Here is an 18,959-nt window from a genome sequence, read left to right as displayed (position 1 = left end):
ACTAGTTAACGAAAACATTATAGCTCTCATATAAATACATACGCTAGTACTGCAAATACAATTAGATAACCACATATATTTCACAATTTTATTTACATAACTTAAAAAAATGTCATTTACAGTGTTTGAAACAGATTTGAATGAACTGACACTAAAAATATATTTACAAGAAGTGGGAGGTGAGCCCATTTGTACCACCGTCTCAAGCAAAGATCTTACAGTGTTAATACAGAGAATTACTTTTTACAATGTGAAGAATACTAATACTAATACTAACAAGTGAGGAAAAATACCAGCTAAATGCACAGGATATCTCCAATATCTCCAACACGGGAAACCACAAGAACCTGCAGTTTGCTAGTGCAGCTCATTCAAAGTGTGTCAATAATAATCATGTACATACACTGTTAGATTACTTTCTGTTTCCCAAAACTTAGAGTACATGTTGCAGTAAGTGATGAAAGCGTTCTTGCCTCTGCCTTTTTTTCTGGTTCTCTACCAGTTCCAGTATGAAGATACAGTAGCTCTTATGCATTTTTTTTTTCATAACATATGAACTTTTTCCATGAACTTTAAATTTCCAACATTTGTTTTGAGTTTATGAAAAGGTAATGCACTTACATGTGTGGCCTAACTCAATGTGGTGAAAATAAAGTACATGTAAAGTAACTGTTCAACTCCACATGACCAACTGTCTGTTGTCAATAAAAATACCTGAACAATTCCCTTCTGCATATTCATGCTTTCATTCAGGACAGAAATATTACCGTTCAGGTTATCTATTGTGTCGCCATAAAAAACTCTGCAGCCATAGTTACATTTGTCCCCCCATTAATGCATTAACCTTGTAATAAGGAAGGCACAACCTGCAACTCCAAAGGTGGCAGGATTTCTGTGAAAGCGCTTCTCCACACGAAACAAAACCTATCAGATGAACATAATGACTGGCTCCTCATCTCCCTGCACAGATCCATCTGCAGAATCTCAACAGGAGACGGACGCAGAATGATTGGGATTGATCTGATGGTTGTGTGGGTAGATTCATCGTTGGTGTAATGAGGAAAACACTTCCTGCCTGTTAGCAGATGGGATGAGGACGTGTTGCGCAGCGAGCTTGGGCAGGCAAACGTGCCAAGAACACAGTATCTCAGATCTTCGATCTTTGAGAGTGAAGCGGTGTGAAGGGGAAGAGGGCACAAACCATCCAGCCATGTCTCCAGAGCTTTGCTTCAGATGTAGAGAGAACCGTCAGCGGGTCCCACATAACCAACTCCTATCAGGAGAACATCTATCAAAGTCCAAATTCCCAGGCCTCCGAAACTGAACAGTTTGCCCAGACCCTCTCTCCACTGGCCCAGATAAAACCGATCAGCCCCAAAACCACCAAGTGTAATGCTACAGAAAGACATGAGAGAGAACACAGAACAGAGTCAAAGATGCTATCAGAGCACACATCCTCATTCAATTAGAAATTTGTAGAATGTTTCCAGCATTAAAGCCGGTCATAATTTGTGATACCAGCAGCAGGTTTACCTGAGCGCTAAGGCCGTTGACCATTTGTATCCACCAGTCCAGTTACAAAATAAACGTTTCTGAAAACGTCTTTTACCTACAGAAGAAAACGACATTTAGTAGATACGGACAGAGGTCCTGATGTTCAAAACAAGAAAGCACAACAGTTTTTGCATTAAGGTATATTTTGGTGATCCAAATCCAGCTCTGTGTCATGATGGTGCACGAATTGCTGAGCACTGGCGGTCCATCGAGTTTTGTCATCACGATCTGCCAAAATTCACTCAATGACACATTTCGTATAATGATTTTAGAAAGCAAGCCAGCATTTTGGAAGAAAAATAGGCTTGGCATCTAACACAACAGCGTCTGCATCTAGTGTATGTGTGTAGTTCCATCATGTCTGCTGTCCTTTTTTTGGCGCGTTACTACCTCCACTGACAGCTTAATGGTGGAAAAATGTGCCCACCCAAAATTTGTGTATGTACCTTTTATTCAGAACAGCATTCTCGCCCTGGGCAGTCTGTATAAAATGGGTTATTGTTAAATGTGATTCTGTAGATACAATAAAGTTATCAAATTATAACCCCACCTGGCAAACTTAAGGGAAAACATGAATGACTAACATTTTTGTTTGAGACCAATTTTGTACATTTTACTTGTACATTTGATTTAACTCGATAAGAAAATCTGTGAAACTCCCACTTACTCAGGTCTACAGTGCCTTACTGAAACACAGTTACCCCACTCAAGGTAAAGAATGAAACCAAGCAGGCTTCACAGGAGAGCCTTTATCATACCTAGACAATGTACATGGTCTAACACATCACAGGTGGCATTGTAGCGCTTGCGTGGGCAGGACACTGTCATACAGTTGGTAGAGTTTGAGCAGCGGTACTGGGACGGGTCTAGCTGCCAGCAGAACTGACAGGTGATGGAGAGAGAGAAGTTGGTTGGCTGCTGCTCCCCCGACTCTCCCTACAAATACAAAAAAACATCCGGTCATCAATACACAGATATTCCCATATTAAAGCATCACAAATTTTCACCACACATACACTATTTGTCTTGGGTACTTTTGTCAAGCAACATTTAAATCACTTTCAGTTTCAGAGCTGAAACAAATGCTACAAGCACGACATGTTTCAATTCCCTTTTTATCAATGAGCTTAACAAGGTATAGACTTCTGAGTAGACACATCCTCTTACACAACATAGATATACCCCAAGAATAACTGCTACTCACTATACAGTGAACTCCTTTTTTGGGTTTACAAGTGAAGGAAGCTGGTTTCCTGTAGGTGCAGTTGTGTTGGTAATTGCAGTGCATGCAATCAGCTGGCAGGCGACTGCACAAACCCCCACTGGGGCACTTGGAAGTGTAGCTCTCGTCGTCTGTAGGAGACACTGCGAAACAGAAAACATTAAGTTACAGTCTTTCCATTTTTAGCAAAAATAATCGACCTAAAGCTTTGGTGCAACTGCATGATTTTCTGTCTGGGATCATTAATGTGTGGCAATACACTTGTAACTGCTTTCCTTTGAATATCCAAATTGAGATGAGGCTGTGGGAGTTATATGACTAACACTCTTCCATCAACAAAAGCCAACGAGGAGCACTTGAGCAAAGCCATTCTCCTGATTTCCCCATTAAACGCTGCCTGCTGGCAAGCAGAAATAAAAAAATAAAAAACAGTTGTTGCCCTGTTGAAAAGTCATTAACTGTAACTGAAGCCTCGGTGACACAAGAGCAGCATTCTTTTAGATGTGATACAGGGGTGAGAAGGAATAGTTATTATGTTGAAAATCTAAATGCATTTGACAGTTAGCTGAGCCTACCTAAATAATGTATGATTTAAAGTTTGCCTTTGAGTCTGCCTTGTGTATGAAAAGTGCTTTACAAATAAAGTTGCCTTGCCTTGCCTTAAAATAATCAACATGCTATTAATCAGAGACTAAGGTTACCTACTAATTCTCAATAGAGGCATACTTCTTTGTAGGTATGTGCTAAGAAAACAATCTGAGAAAGGGTCCCTTTAAGTATTCATTGTGAAATAAAGGTTACAGTCAATATGATTAATGATGATTTATAACTGATGTGTTTACCTGAGGCTGCAGCAGGCACCACTGGGCTGGTGATGACAGGTCCATGCTGGGCATCTCTGGTGTAGGGGGGCTCCTGGCCAACATGAGGAGAGCTCAGGTACCCTGGCAGACAACCAGACAAAACCTCAGTCCAACTGCTATAATTAGACCCTTTAAATGGAACTCCATTGCTAGGCAACAGTGTGGGTCATTGTTAACTTCCGGTCAGTGGATGCAACAGCAAATCAACTGAGACACATTTATGTTTGTTTACAACTGTGAAATACATGCTCTATATGCAAGCATATTGTGCAGACTGTGGATTATTAAGTAATGTCCACTAACGTTGGCTGCATTAGCGTGTTATAAGAGGCAGACACGCCAATAAGGCATGGCTGGATAGAAATGAGAAGGCTAGTACATGTTAAAAAATAAGGACTGTAACGTCTTGATTATATTTTAATAAAACATCTAAGCTAAGAAAGCTAACGTTACTGTTTAACATTAGATGTACTGGGTAGGTTACTGGCTCGTGCCACTTCTTGTAAATTAGCAAGGGCAGTCAACCGTTAGCTCTCATATTCTGTCAATCAACCACGTTGGTACTAACCAATATGCCTTTTGTATTAGATAAGCAACTGTTCAAGCGCTACACAACGCATCATTGCTAACAAGCTAGGTTCACACATTAGCTTTAACGCTAGCTGGCTAACCAAGTAATGCTAACTCTGTTGGAGGAAGCTAACGTTATAGTACGATAACGACTTATGTAATCTTTCCACATAACGTTACGCGAGTCCAGCGTATCGTTAACATACCGTTAACACATTGTAAGACCAGGTCCATAAACAACACGATAACAATTCCGTATGTTTTGAAGCACCGTCCTCGGTCCGGTCTCCATGTCTGACAGACAGTGGCCATTGTTGCAGCGCAGCACACCAAAGCTGCGTTCAGGTACTGTAAGAAAAGAAGCAACTGTCCGCGACCCTCTGCTTGTCTGAGGCAAGAAGAAGCAAGCGCTCTTGTTTGATCATCTAACGGTGATTCAAATCGTGACGACGGCATAGAGTAAGTTTTTTTTCATGAAAAATTACAATCATAGTCAGACAGAAATACACAATACAATTTCAGAGAGTAGAATAAATCACAAAGTACATAGGACATGCATACAGCACAAATTTCAAAAATTATAATGGGATACACAGTGAATCACACCACAAAAGGGGTAAATTCATTATACAATAAGAATAAACATATGACCTCAAGAAAGTTAATCAAATATATTCTTCTAATGGTCTATAAATCTGTTGCTTATAAATATGTATTTATTAGCACCCATGGAGTAAATATAGAGCTGACAATAATTGTTCATGATGCGTTTGTCACACTCAACCATTCGCATGTCTTGATTAGAAGTGACATATTTAAGTTAAACGTTAACCTTGGGCCCACCAGCACAAACAAACAGCAATCTGGATCATTAGAACTGCACTGACATTAAATGTCATGTCTTCCATTCAGTACATGTATAAAGTTCACATCTATAATTACGGTTGGCGCTGTCGAAATTCAAAAACTTGTTAAAATATAACACTAGGCCTGTATCACCAAAACCCCTAAAAGATTATATGAAAGAGTCTGTGTGCCATCTTTCCCATGATTTTAAACGCAGCATAACCGGCAGCAGAACTTCCTGCCCCCACTGCCTTCCACCCACAAAATCCTGTGATCTATAAATGTCAACCTTTTCAGTTTTCCCCGTTAGGTCGCATTTAATTTGGTGTTTGTCGGGTATTAATTATGTAAAAACACTGACACTGTCCTCTTACAAGAACAAGAGCACTAATGTGGAAACAGGAAGTATGGGAGAAATAAATTTCACTGTCATTTGTTCCAGATCATTGCATGCTGTAGATAGAAGGGTGTGGCCCAGTATGCTAGGTAAATACAATCACTGCAGCCATGAAGGGTTGTTACAGTATTTTCATTGGTGACAACTGTGAACCTATGCACAAACCTACTGACTAAAACACCGGCTCAGTAACACATTATTTCTTTGGAAAGAGTAAACCAAATCAAGCAAATCCCTGGAAGGCTGCCCGTTCTACAAAATAATCCTACTGCTGTTTATCACAACATATCATTCTTGTAAAAACAATCTCCTCTTTTGAGAAAGATTAAAAAAAACAAAAAAAAACTTAACTCTCACATTTAGTAGATTCATTTTATTTCTGGGGTTCCCCACCGAGACAGACCTTTGTGAAAAAAATCAGTGCCAGATTCATATTTCCTTCATTACGACAATGATCACATTGTTTTATCAAGTAGCTTCCCTTCAGATAGACTATGACATGATTTAATACCCGCTGCACCACAAACATGTCCTTTTCCACCCTTCACACATTGTATAGCCCCATTCATCACATTTACTCACAGACTATAGGCTCAGTCTGGTTTCTGCTCTATGTACTACACTTTCACTGTACCATCTTTACATGTACCATCCCTTTTCCCTTTACTGCTCATCTGACCGCAGCTGAGCTATTCCAATGCAAAAGTCTGTTGTTCTTTTTCTTGATCAGAACTCCTCCTCTGCGTTTGGACAGCGGCATTGTTTGAGCAGGGTCAGGCGAGCCAGCACCTCGGCCACCGTGAGTTCTCCATGGACTTTGTTGTCCCTCGTGCGCACATTTACGCCGCTAGTCATCTTCTCCTTTTCTCCAACCACTGCCAAGACACAAGAAAATACAACAGCTTGACACAGGCTTGTTTACACCACAAATAAATTAAATAATTTTACCCTGGGAACACATGCACGGCTACCCTAACATATTCCCCACTGTGTGGAGCTGAATTCAACAACTGTGGGTAGTTGGTTGCCAACTTGGAGGTTCATAGTCATTTATAGTGAACCAATTAAGAATGCTGATTTGGGCTTTTCCATGTCATCAGGGGACACTTAACTTTGCACATAAGCTAAATAATTGCTACAGTCCTTTCATTAAACTTGCTTTAGTTGCCTAATCTTCACTGATGCCCTTTAACTAAATCTTTAGTTTGGTGTGACCCTTTAAATTTGAAACTGAATCGAAAATATTATACTTCTTTTCACTACATTGTGCTGTCTCCTACTAACTAAAAATAGAACACTTAGATTAACCAATCAGCTTTAAAAGGAGAAAACAAATTTCACAAGAAATGCAATACAATGTCTTGAAAAACAGACTGAATTGTGTTGAAGGTAACCAATTAAATATACTTTTGAAGTGATTGCAGCCCACACTGAAGAACATTATCACCCCATTGTTGCTGCTCTCAATCAGTGCTCTCAAAAGTACATTGGGCGGTACATTTTCTTACCGAGAATGAAGTTATATTGGGCCAACTGAGCATTGCGGATTTTCTTGTTTAGAAGACAGCTGGAGTCTAGATCAGCATCTGCCATGAAACCAGCGTCTGTAAACTGCTTACACACCTGACAGGTGGGGAAAATAATCCATTTATAGTACAGCATTATAAAATCTGAATGCACTCACATGACTCTACTTAAATGTGGTCAAGATGAGGAAGTGGAAGACATACCCTCTTTGCGTAATCCTCTAAGGAGGGGTTGACAGGCACTAACATCACCTGACGTGGAGAGAGCCACAGAGGCCTGGTGGAAGGAAAGACAGATGGTCATGAAATGATCTTCACAGTGATATACTGATGCAACAACTTTACCACCTACATGTCTGCCTGACAAAAAGGAACTCTTAGGAGAAATCTTTATGGTGTGGGGATGCTTAAATTATACCAGAAAGGAGAGGACAATACAGTCGATAGTTTGGCACTCAAACAAGATGGCAAGTCACACATAATCACCCCGAAAATTGTATTGTAACACAAAATATCTAGAATAATTACAATTGACATCCGTTGAAACATCGCTGAACATATGAGACACTCCTTGTATATTAGTCCCACAGTGGGGAAGTGTCCAGTGTTACAGCAGCAAAGAGGATAGTGCAAATAACAAAAGCAAGATATAATGAATATGTAAACAGTAAAAAGCTAGCAGTAAAAATGCAAGTTAACAGTTAAAAAGTAACTTAAACAGTAAAAAAGGCAAGCAACAGTAAAACAGTAAAAAGCTAAATATGATAAGTAAACAGAGTGGAAGGTTGAATAGGAGATATTGGTATTGCACAGTTAGGTGAACATTGATATTGTACAAGTTAATTGTCAGTTTTGGTAACAGTCTACTTGAAGCAGTGTTGATTATAAAGTCTGACAGCAGCAAGGAGGAGGAAGAACCTGCGGTATCTCTCCTTTGCGATATCGGACAGATCAAGGCAGTGAGCAAAGCGGATTTTGGTTCATTTAGTTTAATGTGATAACATTTTGTTCAAACTGAAGCTCTCAAATGCAAGAGCAAACAGAAAGTGCCTCACCATTTCCCTGCATAGTTCTCCGTGAGAATGGCAATCATCCTCTCCACTGAGCCCAAGATGGCGCGGTGGATGATGACTGGACGAGCTTTGTCATCCCCATCCTTCCTGTAAGACATTGCATAAGAGAACATATTATGCTCATTTTCAGGTTCATATTTGTATATAAGGTTTACATGCTTTAATGTTCAAAAAACACAATAATCATTTCATACTGTCTGTCTGAGTATACCTGTATTCACCCTCTGTCTGAAACTCTCCGTTTTAGCGCCTGTCTCTTTAAGCCCCCCTTTGTAATCCTGAGCTGACTGCCTGCTGTCTATTGCAATATAGGATGTGAAATGTTTCCCTATGCTTGATTTACAAATTGAAGTTCCTGGTGAATCAACCCGTCACCTGCTCAATTAGTTCAAATGTGTATACACAAGTCTTCGCCTCTGGAACACGCGACTCTTTGGAACACAGCGTGCAAGCTGAGACACCTTATTAAGGAGAGAATTCAAATTGGACCCTTGGTGCAGCTTAGCACTCAGGCTCATGTTTTGAATAGGTGACTCACCCCACAAAGGTCAGGTTGAAGCGGATAGGCAGCTGGAAGTCCAGCTGAATGGTTGCACACTGGTGGTAACGTCCAATTGCATCTTTGATCTTAATGTCAATCTGCAACAGCACAGAAAGTCACAGGATGTTATAGACCTCAGGATTAAAAGGCTTTTGTATTTGGCAGGAAGCATCAAATGTTCCTACCTTAGGGCCATAAAAAGCTCCGTCTCCAGGGTTGAGCTTCCATGGCTCTCCAAACTCATTCAGGCTATTCTCCAGTTGCTGCAAACATGAGACAAGCATTAACATATTCTTTAATACAAAACAATGAAAAGCAATTACTGTGAAGGAGGCCGAAGAACAGAGGTCCACTGCCTAATACACCTCTACATTTACATTAGAAATGATCATTTTTCATGCAAGATGTCCACAAAAGTAATGGTGAAAAGAATGAAAATATGAGCACCATACTGGACAACCACACATTTCAAACGAATCATTGTATGTTGAACATTTGTTTTAAAAAGGAGTTTTTCTTAACAACTGGATGCTAAAATCAACATTAATGGAAGCAAAAATCAACATTAATGCATCAACTGGTCCATTTTAAGGACTCTTGACATTTAGGCTGCTGGAGAGAGAGACAGTAAAGCACAGTGAAGCAACCTGTGCAGAAAGTATGGTTGTAAATCGATTAGAATATTAAAATCGGCAGTATTCGCATAATTGTCCATTGTTAACACAGTTAACACAGTTTTTATCTATTCTAAGTGGGAGTGGACAAATTCGCTTGCTCTACGCAAATGTATGTTTATTATTATTGTAACAATCATAAACAATGATAATACTGTCCAGAATATTCTCCAAAATAACCTCAAAGGGTACTGCATGCTCAAAAATAAATAAATAAATTGCAGCATGGTGTTTACATTTCAGCTAAGTGTGAGAGTCTTTACTGTGTTTTGCTGTCATTTACGGGCGCTTCTCTCTTTTTCTTCTCCTCACGCTCCGTTGCTGTGTGATCAACAGAGAGCAGCTGCAGAACAGTCGTGTGTCAAATTTATTTTTTTTTTGTTTAAGAGGAATTTGCGACAGCCCTAGTAGAAAGTGTCCTATGTTTGAGTAAATCCACTTTGGCGGGACAGATATTGGGGATCCAATGGTGATTGTCATGAATTAGTTTCTAGAATGTACTGTATCTTGAACTACTCCTGAACAAATTTTGCATTACTACAGGGAGCAATGTTATACTATATAAATATTTGTCAGTGACATTCTGGTGAGTGCTATATATTATCTTTGTTTTGTCCAAGGAAAGAACAGTTTCCTATTCACCTGGACTAAGAGAGAACAAGAGAACGATGGAGTTGTTTAGCTGCAACAATGTCCATCTGAGCCTCTGTATGATCAAACAGCAGTTAACCAACGCTTTCATCAACCGTGCCAAGTCAGAGTCAACTTGAGCATGTTTATGCTAATAACTGAGGTCCCTGCATTGTATAGTGTGTGCCACCAAAGCAGTGCCTAACACCTGGAATACAAAGTCTGATTTTTCAGGTACCTGGAGTTAATTTTCCACCTTCAAAAATCATTACGATGCAGGATGCAGTTTACCTTCTCAGCCTGGTTCCACACAGCGATGTCGCCCAGATACTTCTCTGGACGAGTGGAGAGGTGAAGCTGAAAGGAGAATCCAAACACATCGTAAACACAGCGGAGGAAGTCCAAACAGCCCTTCATCTCTGACTCGATCTGTGGGAAAAAGAAGAAAAAGATGATTCAGAATGCAGGAAACTCAAAAATAAGTCGGTACTTGTTTTTCTGAACTGTTTTTCACATGTTTAAAGATAAAAATAACAAAAATCTGCCTGCACAACAACCCTTGAAAGTGCTGAAAACGCCTGATGTGGTCACCTGATCCATGGTGCAGAAAATGTGAGCGTCATCTTGCTGGAACCGGCGCACTCTGGTCAGCCCAGTTAACGTTCCCGACAGCTCGTTCCTGTGGAGGACTCCGAAATCTGCCAGCCTCAGAGGAAGCTCCCTCCACGAGCGAGGCCTGTGGCTGAACATCAGACTGTAGGACAACCAGAGAGCAGGACATCAAATGACTGTAAAATAATGTTTGTACTGATTTACACCACTTGGGGAAACACTTCAAATGTTTACTCTCTGAGTGATCCAAATTTACCAGTGTCCGGGACAGTTCATGGGCTTGAGTGCAAAGATGTCCTCCTCCACAGGGAAGGAGAACATGTTTTCGCTGTAGTGTTGCCAGTGGCCAGATGTCTCCCACAGTTTGCTGTTATAAATGTTGGGGGAGGCTACTTCCTGAAAGCCTCTTCTCCAGTACTCATCCTGGAAAAACAACAAAACCGCATAAACAAGCTAAACTCGCCAGAAGGACTGCACAGGTACTTTAGCTGAACTGAATCATGACTGAAACCCAAGCAAAGAAAAATGAGATCCTGTAGGTTTTTTTTATCGTTTTGTTTGCCTGAAGCAAGACAATTTGAAATGGATGCATTTTGTAAAACGTAAGATTTTGATGTCTGTTTTGATTATAAAGAAGATCAGGGTGCTATATAAATACTGTTTCAAAACGCTCAATCCACAGAGAAATGCACACAGCCCGTATTCAGAAACTAGGTCTTTAAACAAGCTGCTAAGACGTCTGTACAGCTGTGACATCACAGAGTGCAAAGAAAGCGATCAAGAAAACATTGACCGAAGAGACAGGCGCTAAAACTGAGTGTTTGAGACAGCGGGTGAACACAAGGTATATTCAGATGTGTTTTTTGAGTCCCCTTTAATGCCCAGTTTAGCCAGTTGACTGGAAAGATTTAAACTGTGAATATGTGGAACTGAACATGAAACACTCTTTTGATTCAAGACTGAAGACGTTTCTGTTTGAAACTGCCTTTCCGTAAATAAAACAATTTATCAGTTGCTTTTACTGCACTGTACCTTTTATTACCTGTCTTGAACATTGTACTAAATGAATAATTGACAATTGAAAATTCCTTTTCAGAAACTACTTCTCTTGCATTTGATTTTCTTGTTTATCATTATCATCATCATCATTATTATTATTATTATTATAGCTAAACGTCATTTTATATGTGTTTCTTTCTAATGCTTTTATTGGTTTATATAAAGCCCTTTGAATCACATTGTTGTTGAAAAACGTGCTACACAAATAAATTTGCCTTGCCTTAAAATATCATGGATGCTCAGTCAGCATCACCTGACCAAATACTATTTAGAAGTAGAAGAAATACAAAACTTTGATGTCATGCGTTGATGGATGACCGACTGCCTCTTATTCATTGCAGTCATAAGAAGCCAGAGGTATTAACAGAGGTTCTCACTATTAGCGATATGTAGAGGGAAATGCATAGCACACTTTCTTTTTTTTTTAACACAGTGATAGCAGACTGAAGTGACGTGATAATGATCTTGCAACATGCTGTGCAATATCTGTGAGGTCTCCTTGGCTTGTTCCGGTGTGTTGGTGTGTGAAAGTCCTCAAGATGTCAACACATCCCTGCAGATACATCACAGAGATATGTTCCTGTTCAGTCGCACTAAAGTTTGCTCAACTTTGGAAAAGACCACAGTCTGCTCTTAACTGAGATTATAATTACCAAATGGTGAAATGTAGCGGCTTCCGAAACACTAGAAGTAACTTTATGATGTTCAGTTTGTTACATATTTGGTGCTTGACTGAATAAATCAGTTTATACAGCAGTCAGGACTCGTCCTGGGGTCTGACCAGAATTTGAACTGACTGAGCTGAACTAAAATATTCGGGTTGCTATTGCACTCTTCGCTTATCTTTGAGCTCCTTGGTTTTGCAAAGGTTCTGGGTTAGCAGGCTGCATGTCAATGAGCTGGCGATCATTAAAAGTACACTGGAAATGTTAAGCATAGCCTCATGGAACCAGGTGTGTTTTCAAGTGGTTTTGTGTTTCAGCACCACTGTGGAGTACTCATTCTGTTTTTGTATTTTGGAATTTCCTCAGTGGAGATTCCCAAATAAGTATTTCTTAACCAAAGCCTATTATAAAAAAGAAATGTTTTTCAGAATCACTTTAAAAAAAAAAAACACAAAAAAACAAAGGTTGCCATGTGGAGGTCACAAAAGATTTTGTAACCATTTGAAAACAACATAATGAAAAAATTGCCTCTCTAGCATCCTGTAGGATGGGAAACATATAATTATACATAATTCACATACTGTTCATTTTGGCTATAGCAATATATGCAAATTAATAAAATGATTTTAGGTTGGGTTTGACTTTAAGATTGGCCTTTTTTTGAAAAGACAAAGGTCATTATCTAAAGGCGTTTGTAGCTTAGAATGAAACTTAATAAAGTGCAAATAAAAGAGCCACCACCACTCCTACCCTGATGAACTCTGTGAGTGTGTTGTAGATGTAGGCTCCACGTGGCATGAAGAAACAACTACCAGGGCTGAGATCATGGAAGAAGAACAGCTCCTGATCCTATGAAGAAGAGAAAGAAGAGTTTTTAATAACTTCACATATCCTTATTATCCGCAGGTACAGCCAGAAAGAACTGTTGCATTCTGGCTTGTTTGCATTTCTCAAACCAATCACAATAGTCTTGAGCGGTGCTAAACACCGGCCCGGATGCCGCGACAGTGCCTATGCAAATGGATAGCGCTGAACATCCAAGTAAGCCAGACTATATTCAGAGAAACACCCTTGATCGCAGACTACTTGAAAACGTAATTGTGCTTCTTGGACTGCACATGCACTCTAGAGTGCAGCAGTAAAGAGGAACTTTCATCTGACTGATTGGTTAAGCCTGAGATAAAGCCTGACCAAGACAAGGCTAGTCTGGTGGGAGATGACTCAACTAATCTTTCCTTCTGTTTTATTAGTAATCTTTTTTTTTAATAAAACGCCCATTTATGTTCACACACCAGTGATTTTGTTTCATGTGAACACCTCAAAATGGGTGAGGTATAATATGCTTGATCAAATTTGATTAAAAATCAATAGAAACGTAGACAGATCCCTGCTGGTGCACCGAATAGGATCAGTGCAAACGGGTAACACAATTGGACTGAATCCAGAGGCTTTCAATGTGTTTTGCTCCCATGATGCACTATGCAAATGATAAGAGTCAGGTTGGGATCATGCCACAGAGCACCATCTTTAAAACAACATGTCATTTTTGTCACCTCCCTCCAACTGGCATCAACAGCAATATCTTGACTCTTGGGTTTAATATGGATCTGTGTTGTTATCAGTGCTAACTGAGGTGCTGCCGTCTGTGTCTCCCATGCTGGGTAACCAGCTGGGGCGCTCAGATGACTAACAGTGCTCCCAAATGTGTCAATATGAAGAAACACAGTGCCCTCAGCTGGTATAAACCAGCAAAAGACCATTTATTTATTTATTTATTTATTTTCTTTCATACCCAAAACTGCAACAAAATGTGATCACCGGGTAACATTGTAAAGGATGATTTGATTTCTTAACCCCTGCTTGATGTTGTATTTTGTTGACTGTATCTTTACAGTTCATGGTTGCCTGGAAACTGAACTGTGTCCAGGTCCATTTCAGGGTTTCACCACATCCATAAAAACCACAAACCTAAGACTCTCACGAGGAAAAACTCTTACAAAAGACCTCAAAGGAGATGCTCCATCCATCATACTATACAATTATGAATCAACATCCACTTTGTATTGGGTTTCAGCCTACGGTTTTAGGCCTCAGCTAGCTGGGTGGGCTTGGACACGACTGCCCACAGAGACTCACTTTGCCAATCTTGCGATGGTCTCTATTCTTGGCCTCCTCCTGAAAACGTTCCCACTCCTTCAGCATCTTTGAGTCAGGGAAGGAAATCCCATAAATCCTCTGTAGAGTCTCCATGTCAGAGCGGCCCTCCCAGTAGGTTGAAGAGTTCTGTTAACAGGTGTAGAAGAGAGATTACTTTTTTTTCTGTATTATTTACACGTTAGCACAAGATTACGGATTATAGAGAAGCCAAGAACTGGGAAATGTGTTGAAATGTGAACATTACTTGTTGTATTATTTGAATAATTAAGGTGAGAGATGATGACATTTCAAAAGAAATCATTATGCGAGAACAACATACATTGGTTTGGGGCTTGTGAATTTTGAATATTGAGTTTCCACTTACTTTGTAGATCTTCATGGCCTTGATTTTGCCTGTATGTCTGACATGGGGACCTCTGCACAAGTCAATCAAGGGTCCGCATCTAACCAGGATTCATAAATTACAGAACAGTTCATTTCACACATCTTCTCAAAATAAAAAGATCCGGTTAATATTCCTTCTTCTTACTTATAAACAGCGTACCTGTAGACTGTAGTAGTGGGGGTGCTGACTTTCTCATTCAGAATGCGGCACTTGAATTTGTTGTACTGAGAGATACAAATAACTCAGGTTAGTTCGAAGTTATCCTGGGCAAAAGCAGTATTTAAGTGTCTTGTGTCTTTTGCCATATTCCATACATGAAAATAATAATTAAAAGACAGGACTGTGTAAGCCAGGCTATTTCAGTTTGTGGCCTGAGACTTTTTCTCATCAGTTCATGAAGTAGTAGTGGCACATGGCAATAGCCCCTCAAATACTTACAGTTTTGAACATTTGAAAAACTAGACCACAAATATGCTATAATTAAAATCATAATTCACACAAGCAGAAGATCTCAGCAGATGGGTTAGAGAGCACTCTCTCTCTCTCTCACCTTAAACATCTTCAACAGTGTCTCCTTGCTGATCTCAAGCCTCTCAAAGGGCTGTTTTTCCTTCACCACAGTCTTGCACAAACCCTCCAGGTCCCCAAACTCAGCACTGGACACTCCCCTGGAAAAAGCACACACATTCAGCTCATTTAGTGCTCGTGAAGTGCAGTCTCTTTTCTGTAATAAGCATTTTCTTTTGGCAAAACGAAGCAAACTATCACCAACCGATTTGAAAAGCAGTGAAATGAAGGATAAAGACTGACTTATTTTAGACTTTGATTACATGTCTGAATATTTTTCCATAATCCAGAAAAGAAAATGCAGAGGAAACACCGAAAGTAAAAACACTTGCTCACTTCTGTCCATCCAAGAACATGTCGTAGTAGAAACCATTTTCAATGGGGGGTCCATAACACAAACAGCCTCCGTAAAAGTGCTCCATTGCCTCCCCCAGTATGTGAGCACTGGAGTGCCAATACACCTGGAACATTAGATCATGACGTATGCATTACTTGCTGAATCATCTTCAGTTATTTATTCAAAGTTCATTTGACAGGGAATGCGTACAACAAACTAGAAGATTAGTAGAATAAACTATCGTACAGTTCAAAAATAGAAAGATACATTTCAATAAATCAAGTCTGGTGCATTATACAGAGAAACAACTGAAAGCTCATTTTCATCCCCAGACAGATGAACAACACAAACAGCATTTACATTATATAAAACAAGGTTTATAAATGTATATCAAATATATGTATGAAGTAAGTCAAATGATTTGCCAATGCAAAACTAGAATTGCAAATCACAGATATTGCTGTACAACAGAATACATGTGAGGTGTCCCTCTGTATCCACTGAGGTTAACGAAGAAAATTGCTAGTGAGATACTTTTTCAATACCACGTGTTTAAAATGATGACATCCATATTCAATAGTATCAAAAGCACCAAAGCTATATAATAAAAACAGATCTACAATCATATTTTCAACACAAGGCTGCAAAGATGAAACAATGGGAAAGATAATGAATTGTGTGTTGATGCGTGTTCAGTGTTTTTCTGATCCAGCACTGTGTGCAGGTTGTCAATTCAAATAAATGAATAAAATAAAAAACCCTATTTCTGTGCCACAGAGTTTCTTTCCTTTTAACCCTGGAATTTAAAAAGAAAATCGAGTGGCTTATTTTTATACTAGTATAATTCTGGTATCTTGACGACCTTAGGAGGCACTAGCCGTGTGTTAAAATGTTTTCTTATTAATCCATTTCAAAGTTGTATATACTCACAGCCTGAGCATCCTCATTGTCAAAGCGCAAGATCTCGAGAGAGCAGTCCTTTTCCAGGGGTCTGTCCAGGTCCCAAAGCTCCCCATTCACCCGAGAAATCACAGCGTTGTCCGCTAGGCCCTGGCTGAAAGACCAAGTGCAAGACAGCTGCTCCAATAGTGCCATGTCCAAATGTAATGCAGGGATTTCCATCATCGTAATGAAAAGAACAATTTAGAACAATATTGGAGAAAAGGAGAGTCACGTCTCCCTCTAGTCTGCTGCATCAGAAAATGCCATTTGTTACCTTTAAAAAACCTAATTATATTGATGATACAACTTTAATTAGCCAGGTGTTTAAGTACTAACCTGATGCCACAAGCCAACTGGTACGGTGTGGTGACCCAAGCTTTGCCTGCCACCTTACATCCGTCTGGCAGCTCCACAGTGATGGGCTTGCTGTCTGCAGCTCTCTTTGCCAGCAGGGCGTCACTCTCCCTCTTCAGCTCCTCGTAGAGGCTGAGGCGCTCTGCGACGAATCCAGGCAAAGACTTCTGCTACAGCAGGAAATGTAAAAACCATCCAAGAAATTTTGGATTTACTGTGATGAAGGCATTTAGGAGAAATTAAAGCATAGACAAAGCTAGGTTGTTTTTATCACATCAGAGTGTTAATATTTTACTGCTCATGTTTTGTGAGAGGCAGAGACTGTGGTGAAAACACTCTTTGTTGTTGGATGAACTGAATAATGCTGTGTGTCCTTGTTGATACAACAGGTGAACAGAGGAGCAGAACAACTTTAAAGTCCTGCGCTTCCTTAATAATCACCTCTTTCACACCTCTGTCTCCTTGTCCCTTATCCTGTTTCTTCTCCTTCTTGTTCCTGTCACCTGGTTTGGTATCCGGGGTTGGCACCTGTCCACAAACAGAGAAGTTTGTTTGTGTGTGTGTGTGTGTGTGTGTGTGTGTGTGTGTGTGTGTGTGTGTGTGGGGTGTCTCTTAACTTACAATAAGCTCTAAGCATTCATTCTTCCTGTGTCACATTATTGCCCTGTAATTATTAATGTCAGTGGACACGTCCAGTATTTTCAGCGTGCACACACTGTGACACTGAGTGGTTTAGCTATTTCTGGAAATGAGATGGTGCAGTTTGTCATTTGGTTTCACGGGACAGAGGCCCGCTACTCACAACGGTGCAGCTCCGTCCCCCTCATCCCGTCACACACTGGGTAACGTGTTCCGTCCCGGTCTTTACTACTACCTTTCTATCGGCTCCGTTGTTAGTCCGCTGCTCTTTGCTGGTGAGTTTCTCCGGAGCTTTGCCACTCTTCACGCCTTGGTGTTTCTTGCCCTGCGCCGCCTCCAGCTCCAGCTCCGCCCGCAGACCTCGCCGGAGGTGCAGCAGCCGGTAATTGAGCTTCTCATTCTCGGCCCGCAGGCTCTCCAGTTCCGGGGAGACCTCCGCGACACCGGCGGCATCGACTCCTCTGCTCAACCCATCCCGGAGAGTGTAAATTTCAGTGGAGAGGAGCCGAATTTGCTCCTCCTGGGCGGCCAAACGTGCAGCCATGCACTTCGCCATCTTTAAACGACCACCATCGACAGTAACAGCCAACTTCCGGGGAGGCTTTTGAAAAAATAAAAGCGCTATCTACAAACAAGTAAAGAAAAAAAGTGAAATGAATGACTTAATCTACAAGCAACTACGATAGCAAAACACATAAAATAACACGAGCACGGTATTTTTGTTCTTTTAAACACAAATTTAAATTTAAAATACAGTAGATAGCCATCATAGACCGTATGATCTCTATTGAATTATACAGTCTATGATAGCCATATGCAACTGTTTGTGTTTGTGTCTATCAGTTTCTGTTAACGAGTGGATACATATTCAAATCAAAAGTGATTAGCCTATTATACACTGGAGATCAGAATTAGAGAAAAAATATTAACGTTTGATTTATTCTGAAATATTGTTATTTTTTTATTGTTCAGAATTTGGTAGAATATCAGCTGTGGCTATATCACTGCTGTACTAGCGTGTTTTTAAGTAACCAAGGCACTTCAACAAAAGCCTTTTTTTTGTTTTGTGAAAAAAGCAGCGAGCAAAACTCGAAGACAGTTACTGAACCGTGGAAGAGACTGCAAGAAGAATGGACCAAGATCAAACCAGAGTAGTCTGAGTAAGTAGTGATGTGCTGTGGGCGCATACGTGCTGAAGTCATTCAAAGCCGTGGCCTCTACACTTCCTGTTCATTTTTTAATCCTATAGTCCTAAGAAAACATTGTTTAAATCTTCTCTTCTGACACAATCGTTACTGTTCTCTAATTTTGCTCACTGCTTTTTTCAAAAAACAAAGGCTTTTGTT

At 40.1% G+C, this 18,959-nt stretch overlaps 2 protein-coding genes across 3 annotated transcripts; both read right to left on the bottom strand.

Annotated features, from left to right (window-relative positions):
* Nucleotides 1-80: 80 nt before the first annotated feature.
* Nucleotides 81-4,521, bottom strand: tm2d3 (TM2 domain containing 3; the record flags this gene model as incomplete). The annotated part of the gene is made up of 6 exons (XM_083940407.1): nt 81-1,395; nt 1,534-1,609; nt 2,313-2,490; nt 2,759-2,919; nt 3,619-3,720; nt 4,416-4,521. 6 exons carry the CDS (start codon nt 4,519-4,521, stop codon nt 1,230-1,232), a joined length of 789 nt encoding a protein of 262 aa, XP_083796533.1. The 3' UTR covers nt 81-1,229.
* Nucleotides 4,522-5,816: 1,295 nt separating this feature from the next.
* tars3 (threonyl-tRNA synthetase 3) lies at nt 5,817-18,177 on the bottom strand. 2 transcript variants are annotated; one of them, XM_083919423.1, is made up of 19 exons: nt 17,849-18,177; nt 17,416-17,502; nt 16,957-17,144; nt 16,609-16,732; nt 15,678-15,802; nt 15,325-15,442; nt 14,934-14,998; nt 14,754-14,832; nt 14,369-14,515; nt 12,983-13,081; nt 10,765-10,931; nt 10,488-10,650; nt 10,188-10,325; nt 8,778-8,855; nt 8,590-8,690; nt 8,034-8,138; nt 7,183-7,255; nt 6,961-7,075; nt 5,817-6,327 (listed from the first exon to the last, which is right to left on the bottom strand). In XM_083919423.1, the coding sequence occupies exons 1-19, from the start codon at nt 18,167-18,169 to the stop codon at nt 6,179-6,181; spliced, it is 2,442 nt and encodes an 813-aa protein (XP_083775549.1). In that variant the 5' UTR covers nt 18,170-18,177; the 3' UTR covers nt 5,817-6,178. The 2 variants fall into 2 exon arrangements, with proteins under 2 accessions (XP_083775549.1, XP_083775550.1); XM_083919424.1 differs by having other exon boundaries at nt 16,957-17,141.
* Between the last annotated feature and the right edge of the window lie 782 nt (nt 18,178-18,959).

Source organism: Echiichthys vipera, assembly GCF_963691815.1.
Source record: "Echiichthys vipera genome assembly, chromosome: 1".
Classification (NCBI taxonomy): Eukaryota; Metazoa; Chordata; class Actinopteri; order Perciformes; family Trachinidae; genus Echiichthys; species Echiichthys vipera.
Note: the sequence above shows the minus strand (reverse complement) of the source record. Positions and strands in the feature narration are given on the sequence as shown.

What these genes read in the sequence shown, in the direction of transcription:
- tars3 (XM_083919423.1), bottom strand. Translation starts at nt 18,169, where the DNA reads ATGGCGAAGTGCATGGCTGCACGTTTGGCCGCCCAGGAGGAGCAAATT. An exon ending in ATGTTCTTGGATGGACAGAA is followed by an intron (nt 15,443 to 15,677) that starts GTGAGCAAGTGT and finishes TGCTTTTTCCAG; the next exon opens with GGGAGTGTCCAGTGCTGAGT. An exon ending in CCAATATAACTTCATTCTCG is followed by an intron (nt 6,328 to 6,960) that starts GTAAGAAAATGT and finishes GTGTCTTGGCAG; the next exon opens with TGGTTGGAGAAAAGGAGAAG.